The 18,085-nt window shown below is 39.4% G+C and overlaps 3 protein-coding genes across 3 annotated transcripts in view; 1 reads left to right on the top strand and 2 right to left on the bottom strand.

Moving 5' to 3' along the window:
- Window positions 1-218: 218 nt before the first annotated feature.
- LOC121786054 (50S ribosomal protein L18, chloroplastic-like) lies at window positions 219-2,317 on the bottom strand. The gene is made up of 3 exons (XM_042184572.1): window positions 2,064-2,317; window positions 1,241-1,402; window positions 219-547 (listed from the first exon to the last, which is right to left on the bottom strand). The coding sequence occupies exons 1-3, from the start codon at window positions 2,247-2,249 to the stop codon at window positions 398-400; spliced, it is 498 nt and encodes a 165-aa protein (XP_042040506.1). The 5' UTR covers window positions 2,250-2,317; the 3' UTR covers window positions 219-397.
- A 694-nt stretch (window positions 2,318-3,011) lies between these two features.
- On the bottom strand, window positions 3,012-5,784 carry LOC121787609 (protein-L-isoaspartate O-methyltransferase 1-like). The gene is made up of 4 exons (XM_042186389.1): window positions 5,648-5,784; window positions 4,497-4,767; window positions 3,696-3,860; window positions 3,012-3,418 (listed from the first exon to the last, which is right to left on the bottom strand). Exons 1-4 carry the CDS (start codon window positions 5,651-5,653, stop codon window positions 3,168-3,170), a joined length of 693 nt encoding a protein of 230 aa, XP_042042323.1. The 5' UTR covers window positions 5,654-5,784; the 3' UTR covers window positions 3,012-3,167.
- Window positions 5,785-11,556: 5,772 nt separating this feature from the next.
- Window positions 11,557-18,085, top strand: part of LOC121787775 (leucine-rich repeat receptor-like serine/threonine/tyrosine-protein kinase SOBIR1) — a 29,578-nt gene continuing 23,049 nt past the window's right edge. Inside the window, exons 1-2 of the mRNA XM_042186614.1 lie at window positions 11,557-11,701; window positions 11,825-12,480. Coding sequence (XP_042042548.1) covers window positions 11,557-11,701; window positions 11,825-12,480 — 801 coding nt within the window. The remainder of the gene's footprint in view (window positions 11,702-11,824; window positions 12,481-18,085) is intronic.

Raw genomic sequence — 18,085 nt, 5'->3', positions numbered from 1 at the left:
ATGAATGTTTAAAAAAATCGCAATACTCAATTAAGATTACAAACTTCTTGTTCATATAGATGAGCAAAGGAATTCCAAGAGATTTGAATCATAGGCCTCTCCGTGAGTCGCACCAGTTAGTGTCCTACGAGGGACAATACGAATAAGGTTAAATGTCGAACTAGGATGGAATTTAATCCTTATCGCATGATTCAAGAGAACTCCAATTCAAAAGAAGCTAAAACCGAAACAAGGAGAGCCGCATGATTGATTCTTCATATATGTGTTACAACTTACAAGAAATTACAGAACATGAACACAAGTTTCCGACAATCCCAAATGATATTTTCATGAATATTTGACAAACATTAATTTGCAGAACAACATTAACTTGATGAATAACCTAACTCTCTCCACTTCAAAACTGCAGACCATACTCCCTTGCAGCATTGGCTAGAGCCTCGATCCGGCCATGGTAGGGGTAACCACCCCGGTCAAAGGCCACCTTCTCGATCCCTTTCTCCAGACAAGCTTTAGCGATGGCTTCACCCACTCTCTTGGCAACATCCTGTCGCAAGAAAATTGTGTGTTCTGACATTAATAACAATGGTGTGAATTACAAGAAGCAATAAGGTTGGTTATGTATCGAAAAAAAAGGTGCATTAACGAATCTTAGACAAGGATAAAACCTCACTTTTCTACATCCAATTTCAAAAGAAGAGATCTTAAAGGCCTGCCTCTTAGTGATATGCCAACTTCTAAAAACCAAATAATTACATTTCTTTAACTTAATGCAAAGAATCGCCATTTCATTAAACCATTCAGCAAGAAATCCATCATTTTTCTACTTAAGAGGCTCTTGAAAATTGTTTGGCAAGAAAAACATCTGAACAACTTCTAAGTTGTAAAATTAAGTTCCAAAGCTCCCAAAAATAAGTTTCTAAATCCTAACTTATTCTTTCATAATCTTATAAGCTTTATCCAAACACCCCGACAACTTATAAGCTTTTGAGATATTATGTTGCATAGGCTCTCGAACCTTTAAGGAATTGTCAGAGCTTGTAATCTCACTAAAAGTAAGCGCTTAGCCAAACACCCCTTAGTTCATTCCTACATACTCCTAATGATTTCATTCACTACCATTACATTTAGGATAACTTATTTGGCATAAGCTTATTTCTAATTCATATACGAGAAAAAAATTCAAGCGTATTATGCCCATCTACATAAAAGAAGATGCTGAAAACGTTGTTGAGCTTACAATAGTTGGGCCAGAGCTGTAGTCAAACTCCTCTAAGATAGGTTTTTGCATAGTTGAGGCTGAAGCAAGAGTGTGCATCTTTGTATCATCAATTACTTGAGCATAGATGTGCTTGTTGGAGCGAAAAACACACAATCTTGGCCTCTCGGGTGTCCCTTCAACCTGTGAATACTCGGATTAACTAAACCGTGTATGTTTTAGGTCTTGCAAAAACTAACTATGAGAGAGAGATGCCGCCGAATATAGTGGAAAAAGCAGTACAACAATGCTAAGCTCGGAAATAGCAAATTTTGAGCACTAAATTTCGTAGCTTTATCAGTCTACCTTGTCATAAAAATGAAGATGAACAAACATGACCATGAATGAGTTTTACTATCAAACAATACATATATATGATATTCTCACCAAAATCATGTCATATTTTACTGAAAAAAAAGCTGTCAAATGAAGCTACATTGTTAAATAGTTCAAAAGGATTCATATCTATGAGACTATGAATAAAACACACTACAGATTTATCAATAACACTAGAATAATTTTTATGTATTCAATGCAATAATAGGTTAAATATAACTCAACAATTGATACAAATAATAGAATTACTCAACAAGAAAATGATACTACTATTATGTAACAGGATCGTCTTATGAAATACAATGTGATTATCATGCAACAATAAAATGTTTCTTATTTTTGATTGATTATTCTTATACATACACGCAGTGAGAAGGTCACCCGATTGGTTGATTTGTCTATATTTTTTTTGCAATTAGCACTTGGTGATTGATGTTCTATGCGTCTAAAACTTGAAATTAACAGTTACCTTCTTGCGAATGCGAATGTGACGAGCAGTTCGGTCCTCTCTTCGGGTGGTGGCGGCGGCTTCGACGACGAGGCGGCGGTGGGGAGCTATTTGCACGGAATTGGGGAAAACTCCATTGGAGAGCTGGCTGTGTTGGATGGTCGTCTGAAGAAACGAAAGCGAAATGGAAGTGGAATTGCACCACATCTCTCTCTCCCTCAGTCTCTCTCTTTCGCTCTCTGTTGATGAAGCAGCTGAACTAGCTAGAATGCAAGCATGAGGTCAAGTGTTGGGATAAGGAGAGAGAAGGATAGAAAAATTGGGCCAATATATTGGGCTTTTATGTAGAATTGGGTTGGGCTTTTCATATATATTTTGGGTTGATTTTATAGTTGCTAAAATAAAATGTCTCATGGTGATAATACATTTCAGATGTAGATAATGTTATTATTAAATAATATTGGATTTAGGAATTATGGTGATAGTAATGCTAAGTGAAAGCTAAAAGTTATACAACTAAAGTTCTATTTGATATGATTATATATTCGAATTAGGTTTGCCTATAGATATGGAATATTTTTATTAACTTTGTACGCATTCAGTTTCGGATTTAACATAGTTTTGCATCAGAGCAGATCCAAAATCAATAATGGAGTGAGCTGAAAATTAGATATTTCTTGTCCGACACACTTAATTTTACACATAACAAAATGTTTTGAAAGAAATTCACCTAAGTTGTACACTGCGATACTAATATTCATTGATAGTTGAATCCACACATCAAGATATAGATCTTTATCAAGATTTATTCTAATCTAACAAAATCTATTCCAATATAAAGCACATCAAATTTGTCTCCCACCTTCCAAAAAAATCAAGTTTATAAAAAGAACAAGATTAATATATTTGGGAAAATGGAACAATAAATATGGAAAAAAAGAAACAATATTTAATACTATGACTCATGACTTAATTTAGAAAGCAAAGAAACAATATATGAAGGTAAATTATCGGAGTTATACATATGCACGGAGTTGCTTTATTTTATGAACGCAGCGCAGAGTTATACACTGTGTTGCCTTATTTCATATTTATCATAAATATACACATGACATGCTCGTAAAATTAGCGGTCCCGGAGTTGCGCTTCTCGGCTAGTCAGCGGCACGTACCGAACACCCGTCTCACTCTGGATGTTGACCGTGCCATCTGCGTTCTTGTCGACAACCTTCAGTTCCTGGGAGATTGTCCCAACGGGGATCACCAATCTGCCACCAGGTTTCAGTTGTTCGATGAGGGCCGGGGGAATTTCTGGTGCAGCAGCACCGACATGGATGGCATCGTAGGGCGAAAACTCCGGCCATCCCAGCCTACCATCTACAACAACACAGCATAGATAATTTAAGGAATGAAAAATGACAGCTTCAGCACATTTATAAATTGACAAGAAATACTATAAATTGAAGAGATTAAAGGTGTTTACTTTTAGTGATATCCAAACTAATCTACCATTTTAATTGATGTGACTGATTGATTTTGAGCTAGTTTGACCATCGTATTCTTCAAATACTCAATCCTATATTTTACAGTCCCATCATAAATAAACACCCCATAAAAGATGCGAGCAATGCGATAATTTTTTAGTACGAGATACCAGCAACATGGATTGAGAATGATCCTTCTTTCAGAAGCGAAGCTGCAGCACTCTTCTCTATGTTCTTGATCGAGAATTCAACCAATTCAGGAATATGCTCGACGCCAACAGTTCGGCCTTGTGCTCCGACCATAACAGCAAAGCAGGCAGTCAGATAACCGGTTCCTACAAGAAGAATTTACAAAAGCTCAAACTGTAATGAATTATCCAGGAATGGAAGCTAAGATTACAGTGTCACAAATAACCAACACTAATCAACATATGAGCTAAGTCATACTCCCTCCGCCCCCTAAAAATAGACACTTTGGGGAGGCACGAGTTTTAATGCAAAATTGGTTAAGTATGAGAGAAAAAGAGATAAAGTAGTTGAAGTAGTGTTAGTGGATAGTAGGACTCACATCATTACTAGTGTAATGTGTGGTGAAAAAGGTTTCTATAAATAGAAGTCACCTAATTTAACAGACAGGCTAAAATGGCAAAAAGACTTTTTTGGGGATGGAGGGAGTATTTGCAAAAGCATGGTATTAGAACTTGTGCTCCAACCATAACAGCAAAGGAAGCAGTCAGATAATCCGTTCCTAGAAGAACAATTTACCCAAAAGCTCAAATTGCAAAGAATTTTGCAGGAATGGAAGCTCAAATTTACAGTGTCCCACATAACCAATACTAATCAACATATGAAGTTATATTTGCAAAATCGTTTTTACAAAATCTTGGGCACAACGATGTTATGTTCCTCAAGATGAACCAACCATCTAAAGAACACAACCAGAACAGAAAGTATGCACTATAAATCTTTACCAGAGCCGACATCCAAAGCATGCATGCCAGGTTTAAGATGGCTCTCCAACAACTCGAGGCACATGGCATGCATGTGAGGTGCAGAGATAGTAGCATTGTATCCGATCTGCATAGGACTATCAACATATGAGGTTGCACCCTCTGGAACAAACAAACCCCTGTCAATCGTTTGCATCACTTCAGCCACTCTCTTTGATTTTATAATACCAAAACTCTGCAAGTGCTGCACCATTCCCTCATTCTTATTGATACTGCTACCTCTCCAGTATTGCTGTTAGGGAAGAGAAAACAAACTTGAGATTGGATGTGATATAATGTTCTTCTCATGATCAGTTAGTATAGACACCAGGAAAACCACATGACAAGATCATATATGTCATAGGCCTAAGAAATAGCAATATATACAAACAACTCACCACTCAGACACACAAAGGGAAAAAAAAGCTAAACAATTTCTTCCCGGACAACAATTCATGTCATCTATTGCCTTTTATAGAATCAAAAGCTCCAGCTAATCATCTCTATCACATCCAGCTCCTACTGGGGGTAAACTTAGGTATCCAACATAAGCAAAGAACGCGTCAGATCTTATAAATCACTCAACACAAAATAGTAGTAGTATTCTGCATTCTTCATTCTGCAATTCTAGTAGTTCTGTTTTTATGTTAACTAAGTCGATGGATTCATTTATCTTTGCCATTTATAATAGCTAAATTTAAAGAAAAGCACTGGACATATTTACTTTGACATACTAAGAAATACCAGACATAATCGTAGAAAAAGCCTAAATCAAGCTCCAATTAAACAGAAAAACCCTAATCAGATTAGTATTTAGCTTCAATTAGACTCAATCAGGTCGATATCCAGCATTAATTAATTTCCCTCAGTCAAAAGCTGTAATTAGTACTAATCCACACAAAAACAACAAATCTATAATTGCAAATTCAGCTCAACAGAATCATGATGTGTTACTGAAAAATTCCAACAACCAGCTCTCAGATTCAAATACTAATCAAAACATGAAATAAACAATCTTTGAGTAGAGAGACTCCATTACTTCCAAATTTCAATCTCGTTTCACAATGCAAATGCACACACACTGCGTGCGTGAGCTTATGATCGCGAGTGGTAATGAAATAGAGTAAGGATACCTCCATGCGGTAGAAAAGAAGGTGGAGGATGCTCCAGCGCCGGAGAGAGAAGGTATGATCGTTTCGCGGTGGCGGTGGCTGCGAGGAGTGAAGTGATCAAAGATCAAAATGGAGGCGCACGGTAGCTTAAAAACTACGCCTTGAGCGTATGATAGCGACATAAAGTCTTGAATGATTATTTTATAAGAGCATCTCCAATGGTTCTGAACATGCAATAGCCCTCTCATAGCCTTTCAACTGCCATCAGCACTAAAATCCTCTTGTCATATCATCTGGACAAGCAACTGGACATGCAATAACCCTCCCATAGCCTATCACATCACTAATAACAATTATCTAATTTAATTTACAATCGTAGCAACATACAGAATTTAATTTACGAGACAAATACAGGAAAATTGAATAATACTATTAAAATTTTAAAAAGTACAATAATTTTAAAAAAAGTACATTAATTTTAAAAAAAGTACAAAAATTAAAAAGTACAATAAAAAATTACATAAAAAATCACTCCTCGCCGCTGACCTCGCCTCCGTCGTCGCCCAGCCCGTCGTCGCCGCCGTCGCCACCAACGCCGCGGCTACTCCGGTCGGTATCCCTCTGCAACCCCTCCAATTCTTCACGCATGCTCCGGAGCAATACGCGAAGATAAGCCTTCTCATCGGGGTCCACCGTCGTCTGGAAATCGGCTAACGTCTTCACCATTTGAGCGCGCGTTTGTTGACGCGCGAAGAATTTGAGCTCCTCGGTGGACCTGCCGAGGGGGGATGCCGACTGGACCTCCTGGGAACTCGGGGTGCCCCCCTCGCATCCCGTTGCGCTCACCTTTGGCCAATCAGGCGAGGTCGGCGACCGAACGAACGAGGGGCCGGGACCTCCTGGGCCGTCTCGGGGAAGTTGTGGGAACCACCGCTGCTGCCGCTATAATCACCGGTATAGTTCAGTTTCTGCTTCTTCGGCCAGCCAGCGTCGATACCTGCCCGGAATTTCTCCGACTCGTTGAGCACAAGGTAGCAGTTCCAGTAGGTGAACTCATAGTACTTCCCGGGATCCGAGTAGGCTCTCTCCGCAATCCTCCTATAGTCTTCCTCTGTTTGGCCACTGGTCCGCATACGGAGGGCGTTGGCGTACAAACCCGAAAATCGCGAGACGGCAGACCTGATTCGGTCCCAGCACTTCCGGCACTCCTCCCCGGTGCGCGGTCTCCCTTCAGGGAAAAATGGCCTGTAGGCTGCGGCTATCTTGGCCCACAAGTTGACGATCCTCTGGTTGTTCGAAACGAGAGGATCATCGCAGACACTCACCCACGCCTTGGCCGCCGCAACGTTCTCCGTGTCCGTCCACTTCCTCTGGACCCGACTATCCTCACCCGGCTGCGACGACTCGCCAACCTTCTTGGCCTTGCCCTTCTTCTTAGGGGCGCTCCGACCTCGCCCTACTCCCCGGCTTTGAATGGGAGTTTCCGGAACCTCGTTAATATCAAAACCCAACTCCTCTCAGGAGAAGGTCTCATACTGCGTGTACTGTGCATCCGTTGGGGTCGATGTGTGCGAAGAACCGGTGGAAAAATCAAAAGCCGGCCGATAGATGTTTCCCCCCCGGGCGTCCCCTGCGGCGGTGGCATCATCTGCTGCGCCGGTGGCTGCATCCCGGGTGCCCACCCCGGCATCATCTGCATAGGGGGTTGCATCGGCGATACCCCCTGCCAAGCCGGCACACTTCCCCCGGCGGCCATCGGTGGCATCATCTGCTGCCACGGGTACATGTTGTAGTACCCGGTCATCGGAGGCCAACCACCTCCCACGGGAGCCGGGGGAGTCTGAGACCCTCCGCCGGGAGTCGGGGGAGTCTGAGACCCGGTCGTCACTAGAGTACCTTCGTAGTTATTCTCCATTTCTCGTTGTTGATCTTGTACAGAAATTAAGATAGAGAGAGTACTCGTTAAAACAAGTGGTGCGAATGAAAATGATGTCCAAAACAAGTATATATAGTGTTTCGAAAAATAAAAAAAAAAATAAAAATCTGACGCCGGTCTGACGCCGATCCGGGGCCTACAATGGCGCCGTGAGGATCGGGGTGAGAATCGGCATCAGCCCAAGAATCGGCGTGGGCACACCGATTTTGACGCCGATTTCGCCGACACCGCTCGCAATGGTTCGGCGTCAGCACCGGCGTCCGAGAAAAATTGGCGTGCCGGTGACGATGCCGTCATTGGAGTTGCTCTAAATAATCATCTCATCCTTGTCAATTTTTAGGGCATCTGCATCGCGTCTCGATGTTGTCTCTATCTCGTCTCGGAGAGACGAGACGGTAGCGAGACGGCGATGCAGCCATCCATCTCGGTCTCGTCTCGGCGGGCGTCTCGCCGCGCAGAGGCAGCGCGCGAGACAGCTCGCCACGCGCGTTGGCCACGTGGCGAGCTTCGGTTCGTCCGTGACGCTCACTCGTCGGCCGGTGAGTGGGCGTCGTCATGCTGACGCAATAAATAATTTTTTAAAATTCGATTTTAATAAAAAAATAAATTAAAAATTTTAAAAATGGTAATATTACCGCTGAACAGTAAAATTTTTTTTTATTTTTCTTTTTTTATTCTATTAATACTCTTCTTTCATTCTCATTATACACACAAACACACATCTATTCTTCTCAATTCATCTCTCTTTTCTCTCCAATTTTCATCTCACCTCTCCAATTTTCATCTCAAAATGTCCGGCGATGAAAACTCTGGCGGCTCCGGCGGCTATGACTTGAACACGTTTGGCGACTAGGGGCATGTACAATGTCTTGGGTGCTTCTGGTTCCGGTTCGTCGACACCAAGCACCCAAGGCTCGTCGACGGCGGCGGCGTACCAACCACCCTATTTTGATGTGGATGCATACTCTCATCCCTCCGTCCCGAGGTATGGGCAATCGCATGGATTATCCCAAATTAGGGAGAATTTTTCGGATGAACCCAATCCGGAAGGAGGATGATGAAGTGGAAGCTCCGAGGGTCGCGCATTCGACGCCGTGGAGGAAGAGGAGGAGGAGGCCGAGGAGGAGGAGTAGGATGTAGGCCGTCATCCATACAGCCGCAAGGACACGATGACTCTGTTCATCGCTTGGGTCAGCATCTCGTACGATCTCATCGTCGGGAATCAACAAATCCACAAGTATTTTTTGGAAAAGGTCATCGACGCCTACAACGAGAACAAGCCAAAGGGGTCCCGCCGCCACACCATGAAGATGCTCCGCAGTCATTTTGACCGAGTCGACGGAGATGTCAAAAAATTTTGCGGGATCTACAAGAATGAAGCGGCGAATTACTAAAGCGGAGCTCGTTGAGCCGACATTCTGAGAGCGTCTATGCGAGTCTTTTTTGACGACAACAGTAAAGAATTCAAACATGTCATTCATCCAATCTCTAAGCGTTTTAGTAGCAATGACTTTAGATCTACTTCAAACTCCACACCATTACTCCCTACTCCTACTATGCCTGCTGTTAAAACTAGGCGCCTACTAACAGAGGAAGAAATGGCAGAGAAAAGAGCTAAAGGATTGTGCTATGGTTGTGATGAAAAATTTGAACGAGGGCATAGATGTGCTAGGAAACAATTATATTTACTGGAAATAGATGATGGAGTAAGAGAGTTATCTGTTGATGATGAAATTCAGGAGGATGAAGTTAATGATGAGGAGAATCCCCTGATTTCAATCCATGCTATAAACGGTTCACCATCTAGAGGTTTTCGTACCATGCGAGTTACTGGTCGCATAGGTAAGAGAGCTATCCATATTCTTATTGACTCAGGCAGTACTCACAACTTTTTGGATATACAATTGGCTAAGAAGATGGGACTTCAACTTACTCCTGTCAATCCAGTGATGGTTGATGTGGCTGATGGAAATCGGTTAGAATGTAAATCCAAGTGTAAAGGAATGCGTTGGTTGTTGAGAGGGACTCCTTTTAAACTGATGTCCTTCTACTTCCTTTGGGGAGCTGCGATATGGTATTGGGAATTCAATGGCTAGAGACATTAGGTGTTATTCAGTGGGACTTCAAGAACTTGACTATGGATTTCACCTTAAATGGTAGAAGACACTTGATAAGAGGAGACAACACTGAGTTACATGTTCACACAGTTTCAGAAAAGGAAATGAATAAAATCCTCACTCACACTGATGGAATACAATTATGCTGCATACAAGTGACTGATGAAGGTAATCCTACACTACTTTCTGGAGAAAGCACTGATGATTCTGAAGTTCTAATTCCTAGCAGTATTCAATTGTTCCTGGAGGATCAAAAGGCTATTTTTGCTGAGCCTACTTCACTAGCTCCCCTGAGATCTCATAACCATAAAATTACACTAGTACTAGGCTCTTCACCTGTCAATTCAAGACCCTACAGACATTCTGCTATACAAAAGAGTATCATTGAGAAACAAGTGGCTGACTTGCTTAAACAAGGTTTTATCCGGCCAAGTTCCAGTCCATTCTCTTCTCCTGTGGTCTTAGTGAATAAGAAAGATGGCACGTGGAGAATGTGTGTGGATTACAGACATCTGAACAAGATTACTATCAAAGATAAATACCCTATTCCACTCATAGATGAACTACTTGATGAATTGAAAGGAGCTACTATCTTCTCTAAGATAGACTTGAGAGCAGGGTATCATCAAATCAGAATGGAAGCCGATGACATTCCTAAAACTGCTTTTCGAACTCATGATGGCCACTATGAATTTGCAGTAATGCCTTTTGGACACACCAACGCACCAGCCACATTTCAGAGTTTGATGAACGATGTGTTTAGACCCTTTCTGAGGAAGTTTGTGCTTGTGTTTTTTGATGATATACTGATATATAGCACTGATTTGGAGACTCATTTGATTCATTTGAAGTTGGTTTTCCAGAAACTCCATGATTATACTCTTTTTGCTAAAGAGAGTAAATGTGAATTTGCTAAAGGAAAGGTTGAATATTTGGGCCACATTATATCTGCTGAAGGTGTGTCTACTGATCCTAAGAAACTTCAAGCTATGAAGGATTAGCCTACACCAACTGATGTCTCCAAACTCAGAGGATTCCTTGGGCTTACAGGCTACTACAGAAAGTTTATAAAAGGCTATGGCATAATTTGTAGGCCTTTAACCGATTTACTTAAGAAAGATGCCTTCTGTTGGAATGCAGAAGCTGAAGCAGCTTTTGTAGCATTGAAGGAAGCCATGTTATCTCCTCCAGTTCTGGCACTCCCTGATTTCTCTTTGCCTTTTGTGGTGGAGACTGATGCATCTAGTTATGGGATAGGGGCTGTGTTGATGCAAAACAAACACCCCATTGCTTTCATTAGCAAAACACTTTCTATAAGAAACAGAGCTTTATCAGTATATGATAAGGAGTTGCTAGCTATTGTATTTGCGGTTACACATTGGAGTCATTATCTGAGTACTCACCCGTTTGAAGTCAGAACAGATCATAAGACTCTGAGCCATTTACTTAAACAGAAGCTCTCAACACTTGCTCAACTCAGTTTGTTATCAAAACTAATGGCATTTGATTTTGAAATCACATACAAAAAGGGAGTGGAGAATGTGGTTGTTGATGCACTCTCTAGAGTACATTCCTCTGAGATCTTCTGTATGGCTTTAACAACCATATCTACTGATATATATCCGTTGATCCAGGCCACATGGGAATCAGATCCCCACTTGAAGAATATAATCACAGAATTACAACAACAACCTGATGTTCAATCTAAATTCTCTTGGATTGGCAATCAACTCAGAAGGAAATGAAGACTTGTAGTGGGTACTGATTTGGATTTAAGGCTCAAGATAATTCAATTATTCCATAACACCAGTACAGGAGGCCACTCGGGAGCCATAGCCATTTACAAGAGACTCTCTTCCTTATTCTATTGGGTGAACATGGAGAAGCAAATAAGGAACTACATCAGAGAATGTGACATCTGCCAACGCTATAAATACGACAACAGTGTTTCACCTGGTCTTCTCCAACCCCTACCTATACCTGAAGAAGCTTGGTCTCAAATAAGCTTGGACTTTATTGAAGGTTTACCACTCTCTCATGGAAAATCTACCATCTTGGTTGTAGTGGATCGCCTCACCAAATATGCGCACTTTATGTCTCTCTCACATCCATACTCAGCCCTCACAGTGGCTTAATCCTTCTTAGATAACGTTTTCAAGCTCCATGGCTTACCTAACATTCTGATCAGTGATCGAGACAAGGTGTTTATGAGCAAATTTTGGTCTGATTTCTTCAAGCTACAAGGGGTAGAGTTACACATGTCAACTGCTTATCATCCTCAATCAGATGGACAAACTGAAGTAGTTAATCGATGTCTTGATACTTACCTTCGTTGCATGTGTGGTGATCAACCATATGATTGCAGCAAATGGCTCAGTTTAGCGGAGTTTTGGTACAATACTTCATTCCATTCGGCTATTGAAACTACTCCTTTTGAAGCTTTATACGGGTATCCTCCACCCATACATATTCCTTATTTTAGAGGAGACTCTACTGTCCATGATGTGAACGAAAGCTTGATGGCTAGAGAAGCGATGTTGGAAGTTCTTAAGCATCATCTAGGTCGTGCTCAGAAACGTATGAAGCAGCAACATGATAAACATCGTTCTGATCGCACCTTCGCTTTGGGTGATTGGGTTTACCTGAAACTTCAACCATATCGCCAGAATACATTACGCGATCGACAATTCCATAAGCTAAGTCCTAGATACTTCGGCCCTTTCAAGATTATTGACAAATATGGCAAAGTAGCGTACAAACTTTCCTTGCCGACTGATTCGAAGATACACCTTGTTTATCATGTATCTCAATTGAAGAAGAAAATGGGACCTCTAACTCAGCTACACGGAACACTACCAGAGATGGGTAATTCCACCTTTCTTTAACCAGTGCAAATTCTAGAACGTCGGTTGGTTAAACGCGGTAATAAACCGGCAACTCAAGTCTTAATACATTGGGCAAATTCATTTCCCGAAGATGCTACATGGGAATTCCTTCATGATATTCAGGAACGTTATCCACTTTTTAAACCTTGAGGACAAGGTTACTGGATGGGAGGGAGATTTGATGCATGGAATCGACATTAATAAGGAACACGTGTGCATTGGACACGTGGCATGAAGATGAGCTGGATAATAGTTAGTTGGCTCAACCGTTTCAAGTTAGTTACGATTAGTTAGAGTTAGTTAGTCGAGCTCACAGCTTTATAAGCTGAATTTCCCTCATTTTATAATATCATCTCAGAATATTAATGCAAGCTACTACTTCTTCCTCCTTCTATTCTCCTTCTCGTGGTTCAATACAAGTAGGTGCAATTCCGGTCGTTGTTCCGGTTATCGGCGACACTGATTCCGCACCATTACATTATGCAAGATTCCCAATCACCTTGATTATTCTATCAGATTTTTCTCTATAAAATTTTCATGTTTTGTAATCTTTTAAGTAAAAGAAATAATTGGGGAAACGATATCCGTGCCCTTAATCATATTAGTATGATACGGTACAACAACAGCCGGTTCGTCAAGAGGCCGAAGTGCATGATGCAGGGGAGGAAGATCCGGAAGTCGACGTGGTTCGCCGCTGGCCCAGCCATCCATCGCAACCACGAAGCCGAAGAGGAACGCACGGCCGCCCGATAGACTTGGCGACTACGTTCCCAAGTAGTCTCGTATTTTAGATTTTTTTATTGGTTTTATTATTTCTTTTTTGGATATTAGTATTTTATTATTTATTTTGCTTTAAGAGTCGACCGTAATTATAAGCTCCATTTCGGGTTTTCTTTGTTGGTTCTTTCCCGAGATGAATTAGGAGTCGAACCAACCTTAGGGTCCTTAGACTTATAAATAGGGCACTTGTTCACAAACTCATGACATGAATAAGAATTATCTTTTGCCCAAACATTTTGTTTCTCAAGTTATAAACCCTAGGAACCGACTGTCCGATGGGAAACTTCCCGCGCATAGTTCGAACCTACTATCCACTGACCTTACGTTGGGCGCCAGAGTTGATCTTTGCCACCGAGCTCTTCCGCCGACCGCGTTAAGGGAAAACCCCATAACATAGTACTAACTATGAAAAAGAGCTAATTTACTGAGAAAAAGCTCGACTTGAAATAAGAAGAAGATGTTTATCTGTAACACTAGAAAATGATTATATTCACTTTTGTTTTTGTTTGCTTTTATTTAAAAGCGCAAAAAATAAAGAATGCAAGTACGGAAGTACCTCCCACTTGTTATGGTTGTATGAACTTTTCTTGTAAGGAATCATTGCAAAACAAGATCCTATTCATCTTATGAGAATTATTGTAAAGGTATATGAGAGGAAGGAAATTTCGCACGCGTGTCGTAGGCACGTGTCCCTTCCTATTCAACAATATTTATAAGTTCCCACTTTCAAAAATACTATTAATTAGCATATGGTAAGATAGGGTGTCGAACCCACGAGGAACGGTAGCATCCGTTATGTATTTCCACACTTAGAATTTGTTTTGGCGATGCCGCCACGCTCTAAATTGGGGGTGAGAACTAAACTACGAAATATAAATAACACTTAAACTAATGTGGGAACTAAGAGTGGGAATAAAAAGCATTTAGAAGAAAGCATATAAACTGGTACGTAAACTGGGCAAGTAAGTAAACCGGGCAACTTAGCAGCAAGATCAGAACAATGGCGAGAACATTGTAAAATAACATTTTCGAGAATGAAAGGAACAAGAGGAAAGAAACCAGCTTTTGTCACGAAATTTACTAAGTAAAAGGAGCAAGAAGAACTAAGCTAAAAAGCTAAGGAAGATAAACTAAGTGTTAACTCCTAAAGGAAGCTAGAAACTAGGATTGTGACATGCAAAAGGTTGTCTAAAGTAATCTAAACTAAATTAGATGCAAATGGGAGGTGGAATGCAGAACTTAACTAAGCTAAATGGCTGCCAAAAGTGAAATGAAAGCATGTACTTGTTGTCTCCCAACTTCTATTACCCAAGGTGTAAAACCATTGGATAAAAACCTACAACTAATGGTCCTTTCACTTAACTTCTAAAAGTTGATATCTCTCCTAAATCCACACCATAAGGCACGAAAATTAAGTGAGAGGAATGCCTAATTAGCTGCTACACAACTAACCATGCTAGAGAAACACAAAATCAACAAGTAAACTACCTAATCATACATTAAAAACACCAAATTAAAAGCTGAAACTTAAATACTCATTGAAGAAGATAAAGAAAGCTTAAGAACACAGAAACATGGTGAAAGAACACTAAAAAACCGAGCTCATCAAACTCATGCAAAATCATACGAAAACGACACCTGGCGACGTGCTGAAACACACAACACATGGCTGATTTTTTTTTGAAACTTTTCTAACTCCTTCTCCACGTAATTTAACCATAAACTGACTAAGAAAATACTTGAGAAACTGATTTAAAAGCTTGGAAAGAAATTTTAACTAAACAAGAACATAACCAACACTAGAACTAAACAACAAGCTAAACCGAAAATCAAACAAGAGCTAAACTTAAAGCACATTAACTACACAAACACTTAGAGCAATAACTACTTGAAATAAGCTTTTAAAACAAGTCCAACAACAATAACTAAGAGTGAGAAAGGTGCAAAAGAACTTCACAAGTTAAGACAAGCAATTAGAGAAAATAAACACTACAACTAAATTACTACTGTCACACCTCAACCCCTCTGACGTATACTCTTATAATAAATAAATATCTTATCATAAAAGCAATCAATACACGTGTCTAATTCATAGAACACACATATTATATAATTTTAAAATTCAACATTTATCAAGTACATATTTCAAAACATTCTACACATTAGTGGAACCCTCCAACCACTCTATATACTATACATTTATCTACATGCAAAATGATGAGGAGGAGAAGGTTGCCAATATGTGTCAGCCGCCGAACCTGATAATACGTGGAGTTCCTATGACCCATATCAGTTAAAACTTTACTGTTATCTTATTCCTGAAAAATTTAGTGGTTTATATGAGCCACAACTCAGTATATATAAATTTCCACCTTTAATCTCACATGATACAAACATCAAGCATATTCTTTTATCAATACATATAATCAGAAACAATATATAACATAATTTAAAAACAAACCAGTTCATATTCATATGCATGTGCCACTCTATTCAGTTTATTATTCTGTAACAGTCAAGCCTGGTATCTGCCCGGGATTCCTCTATGATTGACCCGTAGGTCCCATTATGATTTGGACTCATAGGTCCCTCTGTATTTGGACTCATAGGTCCCTCTATATTTGGACTCATAGGTCCCTCTGTATTTGGACTCATAGGTCCCTCTGTAATTTCAGATCCAGTACAAGGCTGTCACAGATCCTCTTTAATCACATGATTCATGTACTCGGTATCATAAACATATCCTTTGCACCAATAACATATCCATATCATATTCCATCAAATTATCCAATATATCTAAACAAACATGTCCATTTTAGCAATCAAATATTCATATCATATTCGACCATCAAAATCAAATAACATATAATCATATTGGATCACATCATATAATCAAATCATTCATTTTGTTTAACACCTAGCAAGGAAGCAAATAAAACATGTAAAATTAAAAGTGTGATTTATACATACCTGATTACTACTGATAATCGTGCTCCTAATTTCATCTATTCTAAAACTTCATAACTCTGCTTCTACTCACACACAAAAAATGCTACGCATATATTTTTCCTCCTATCTCTCTATTCTCCCTCTCCGTATAAAAATTTCATCTCCCCTCTTTTTTTCAAAACAAACTCACCTCAACCATTTATCAAATAACCATAGTCGGTTCCACAGACTTACTAATTTAAATAATTTAGTAACATATCCATGAGCTTAGTCACTCGTATGTTTCAATATTCCGCCACATGTTTGCATTTTATTTCCTAACAAAATACACTCATCATATACTTGAATATTTAATTATTAACATATGTATATTAAATAATCTAATATGCTCCCATGCAAACACATGTTACAATCTTATTTTGCATGTACTATTTACTTATGTAAATTAAACTTAATAATTAACACAATTGTAAGCTTATATATGCGTATATAATATGATTACACTTAAATATGTGGTAGATGTATTTAACCACAATTACCATATATTAAAAATATTATCCTCTATGATCTTCACTTAACATATTTATTTTACAAAGCTTATATAGCACCTAAATTGTCATCTTAACAAATAATATATCCTCTATGACACATTTAGTATCTTTATACTAAAAATGACAATATAATATGCAATGACAATATAATATGATAATATGCAAAATAATGCCTTTTTCGGGTTAGGGATGTCACAATTCTTCCCCTCTTTAAGAATTTTGTCCTCAAAATTCGCTTTCCCATAAGTTAATGCATCCAATAAAATCACTAACCCGTAAACAAATGTGGATAGTTCTTTCTTATTTTTTTTCTTCAGTTTCCCAAGCAGCCTCTTCGACCCTGTGATTCTGCCAACTATCTTTAACCACTGGGATCTCTTTTCTTCAGAATTGTTTAACCTGTCGGTCTACAATATTAACTGGTTCCTCTATGTAACTCAGATTCTCAGAAATCTGTGTATCAGAATCTCTCAGGACATGTGGGATCAGACCGATAACGTCGAAGCATGCTAACGTGAAAAACATTATGAATCTGCTTTTAATAATATTAATCCTGGACAGTTTCTCGAATAATCTCTGACATTTCTAGAATCTCTATATACTGAACTTCTACATTTTCTACTGTACAATGTCGCATACAGCGTTATAAATGAAACTGGATACTATGCGCAAACTTTATCAGCAGAATATAATCATCTCCTGAACCTGAAATTCAATAACACGAGAGCAAAACATTTCTTCCAACGTTTTTATAGTTACCTCTGACTTACCATCTTTCTGAGAGTGAGAAACATTACTAAAATATAATCATGTCGCCATAGTTGTCGAAAAGCTTTATCAAGACTAAGATAATAAATTGCGGATTTCTGTCAAACATATAAGATACTAGAATACCATATAAATGTACCGCATCTCTCGCGTACTTTTCAGCTAAGTGATATAACGAACAACGCCATCTTATAGGTAAGAAATGTGCTATCGGTGACCCTGTAGGTACACACTGTTCTGCTTTAACCTATTGACATGTCAAACACCTCGAAACAAACTCTATGACTTTCTTCTTCCTCTTCGACCACCGATAATACTTAAATAATGATGTTATTTGTAAATGTGTAATCACTATGCTTGACTTGTTACTCAAAGCATCTGTAACAACATTCGACTTCTTAATATGGTATTTCGATGGTGCCATCATAATATTTAAGAAACTCCATCTGATGTCTTTTTCTCATATTCAACTC

Source organism: Salvia splendens, chromosome 22, assembly GCF_004379255.2.
Source record: "Salvia splendens isolate huo1 chromosome 22, SspV2, whole genome shotgun sequence".
In the NCBI taxonomy this organism is placed as follows: Eukaryota; Viridiplantae; Streptophyta; class Magnoliopsida; order Lamiales; family Lamiaceae; genus Salvia; species Salvia splendens.
This window is presented reverse-complemented; position numbering and strand designations above follow the sequence as displayed.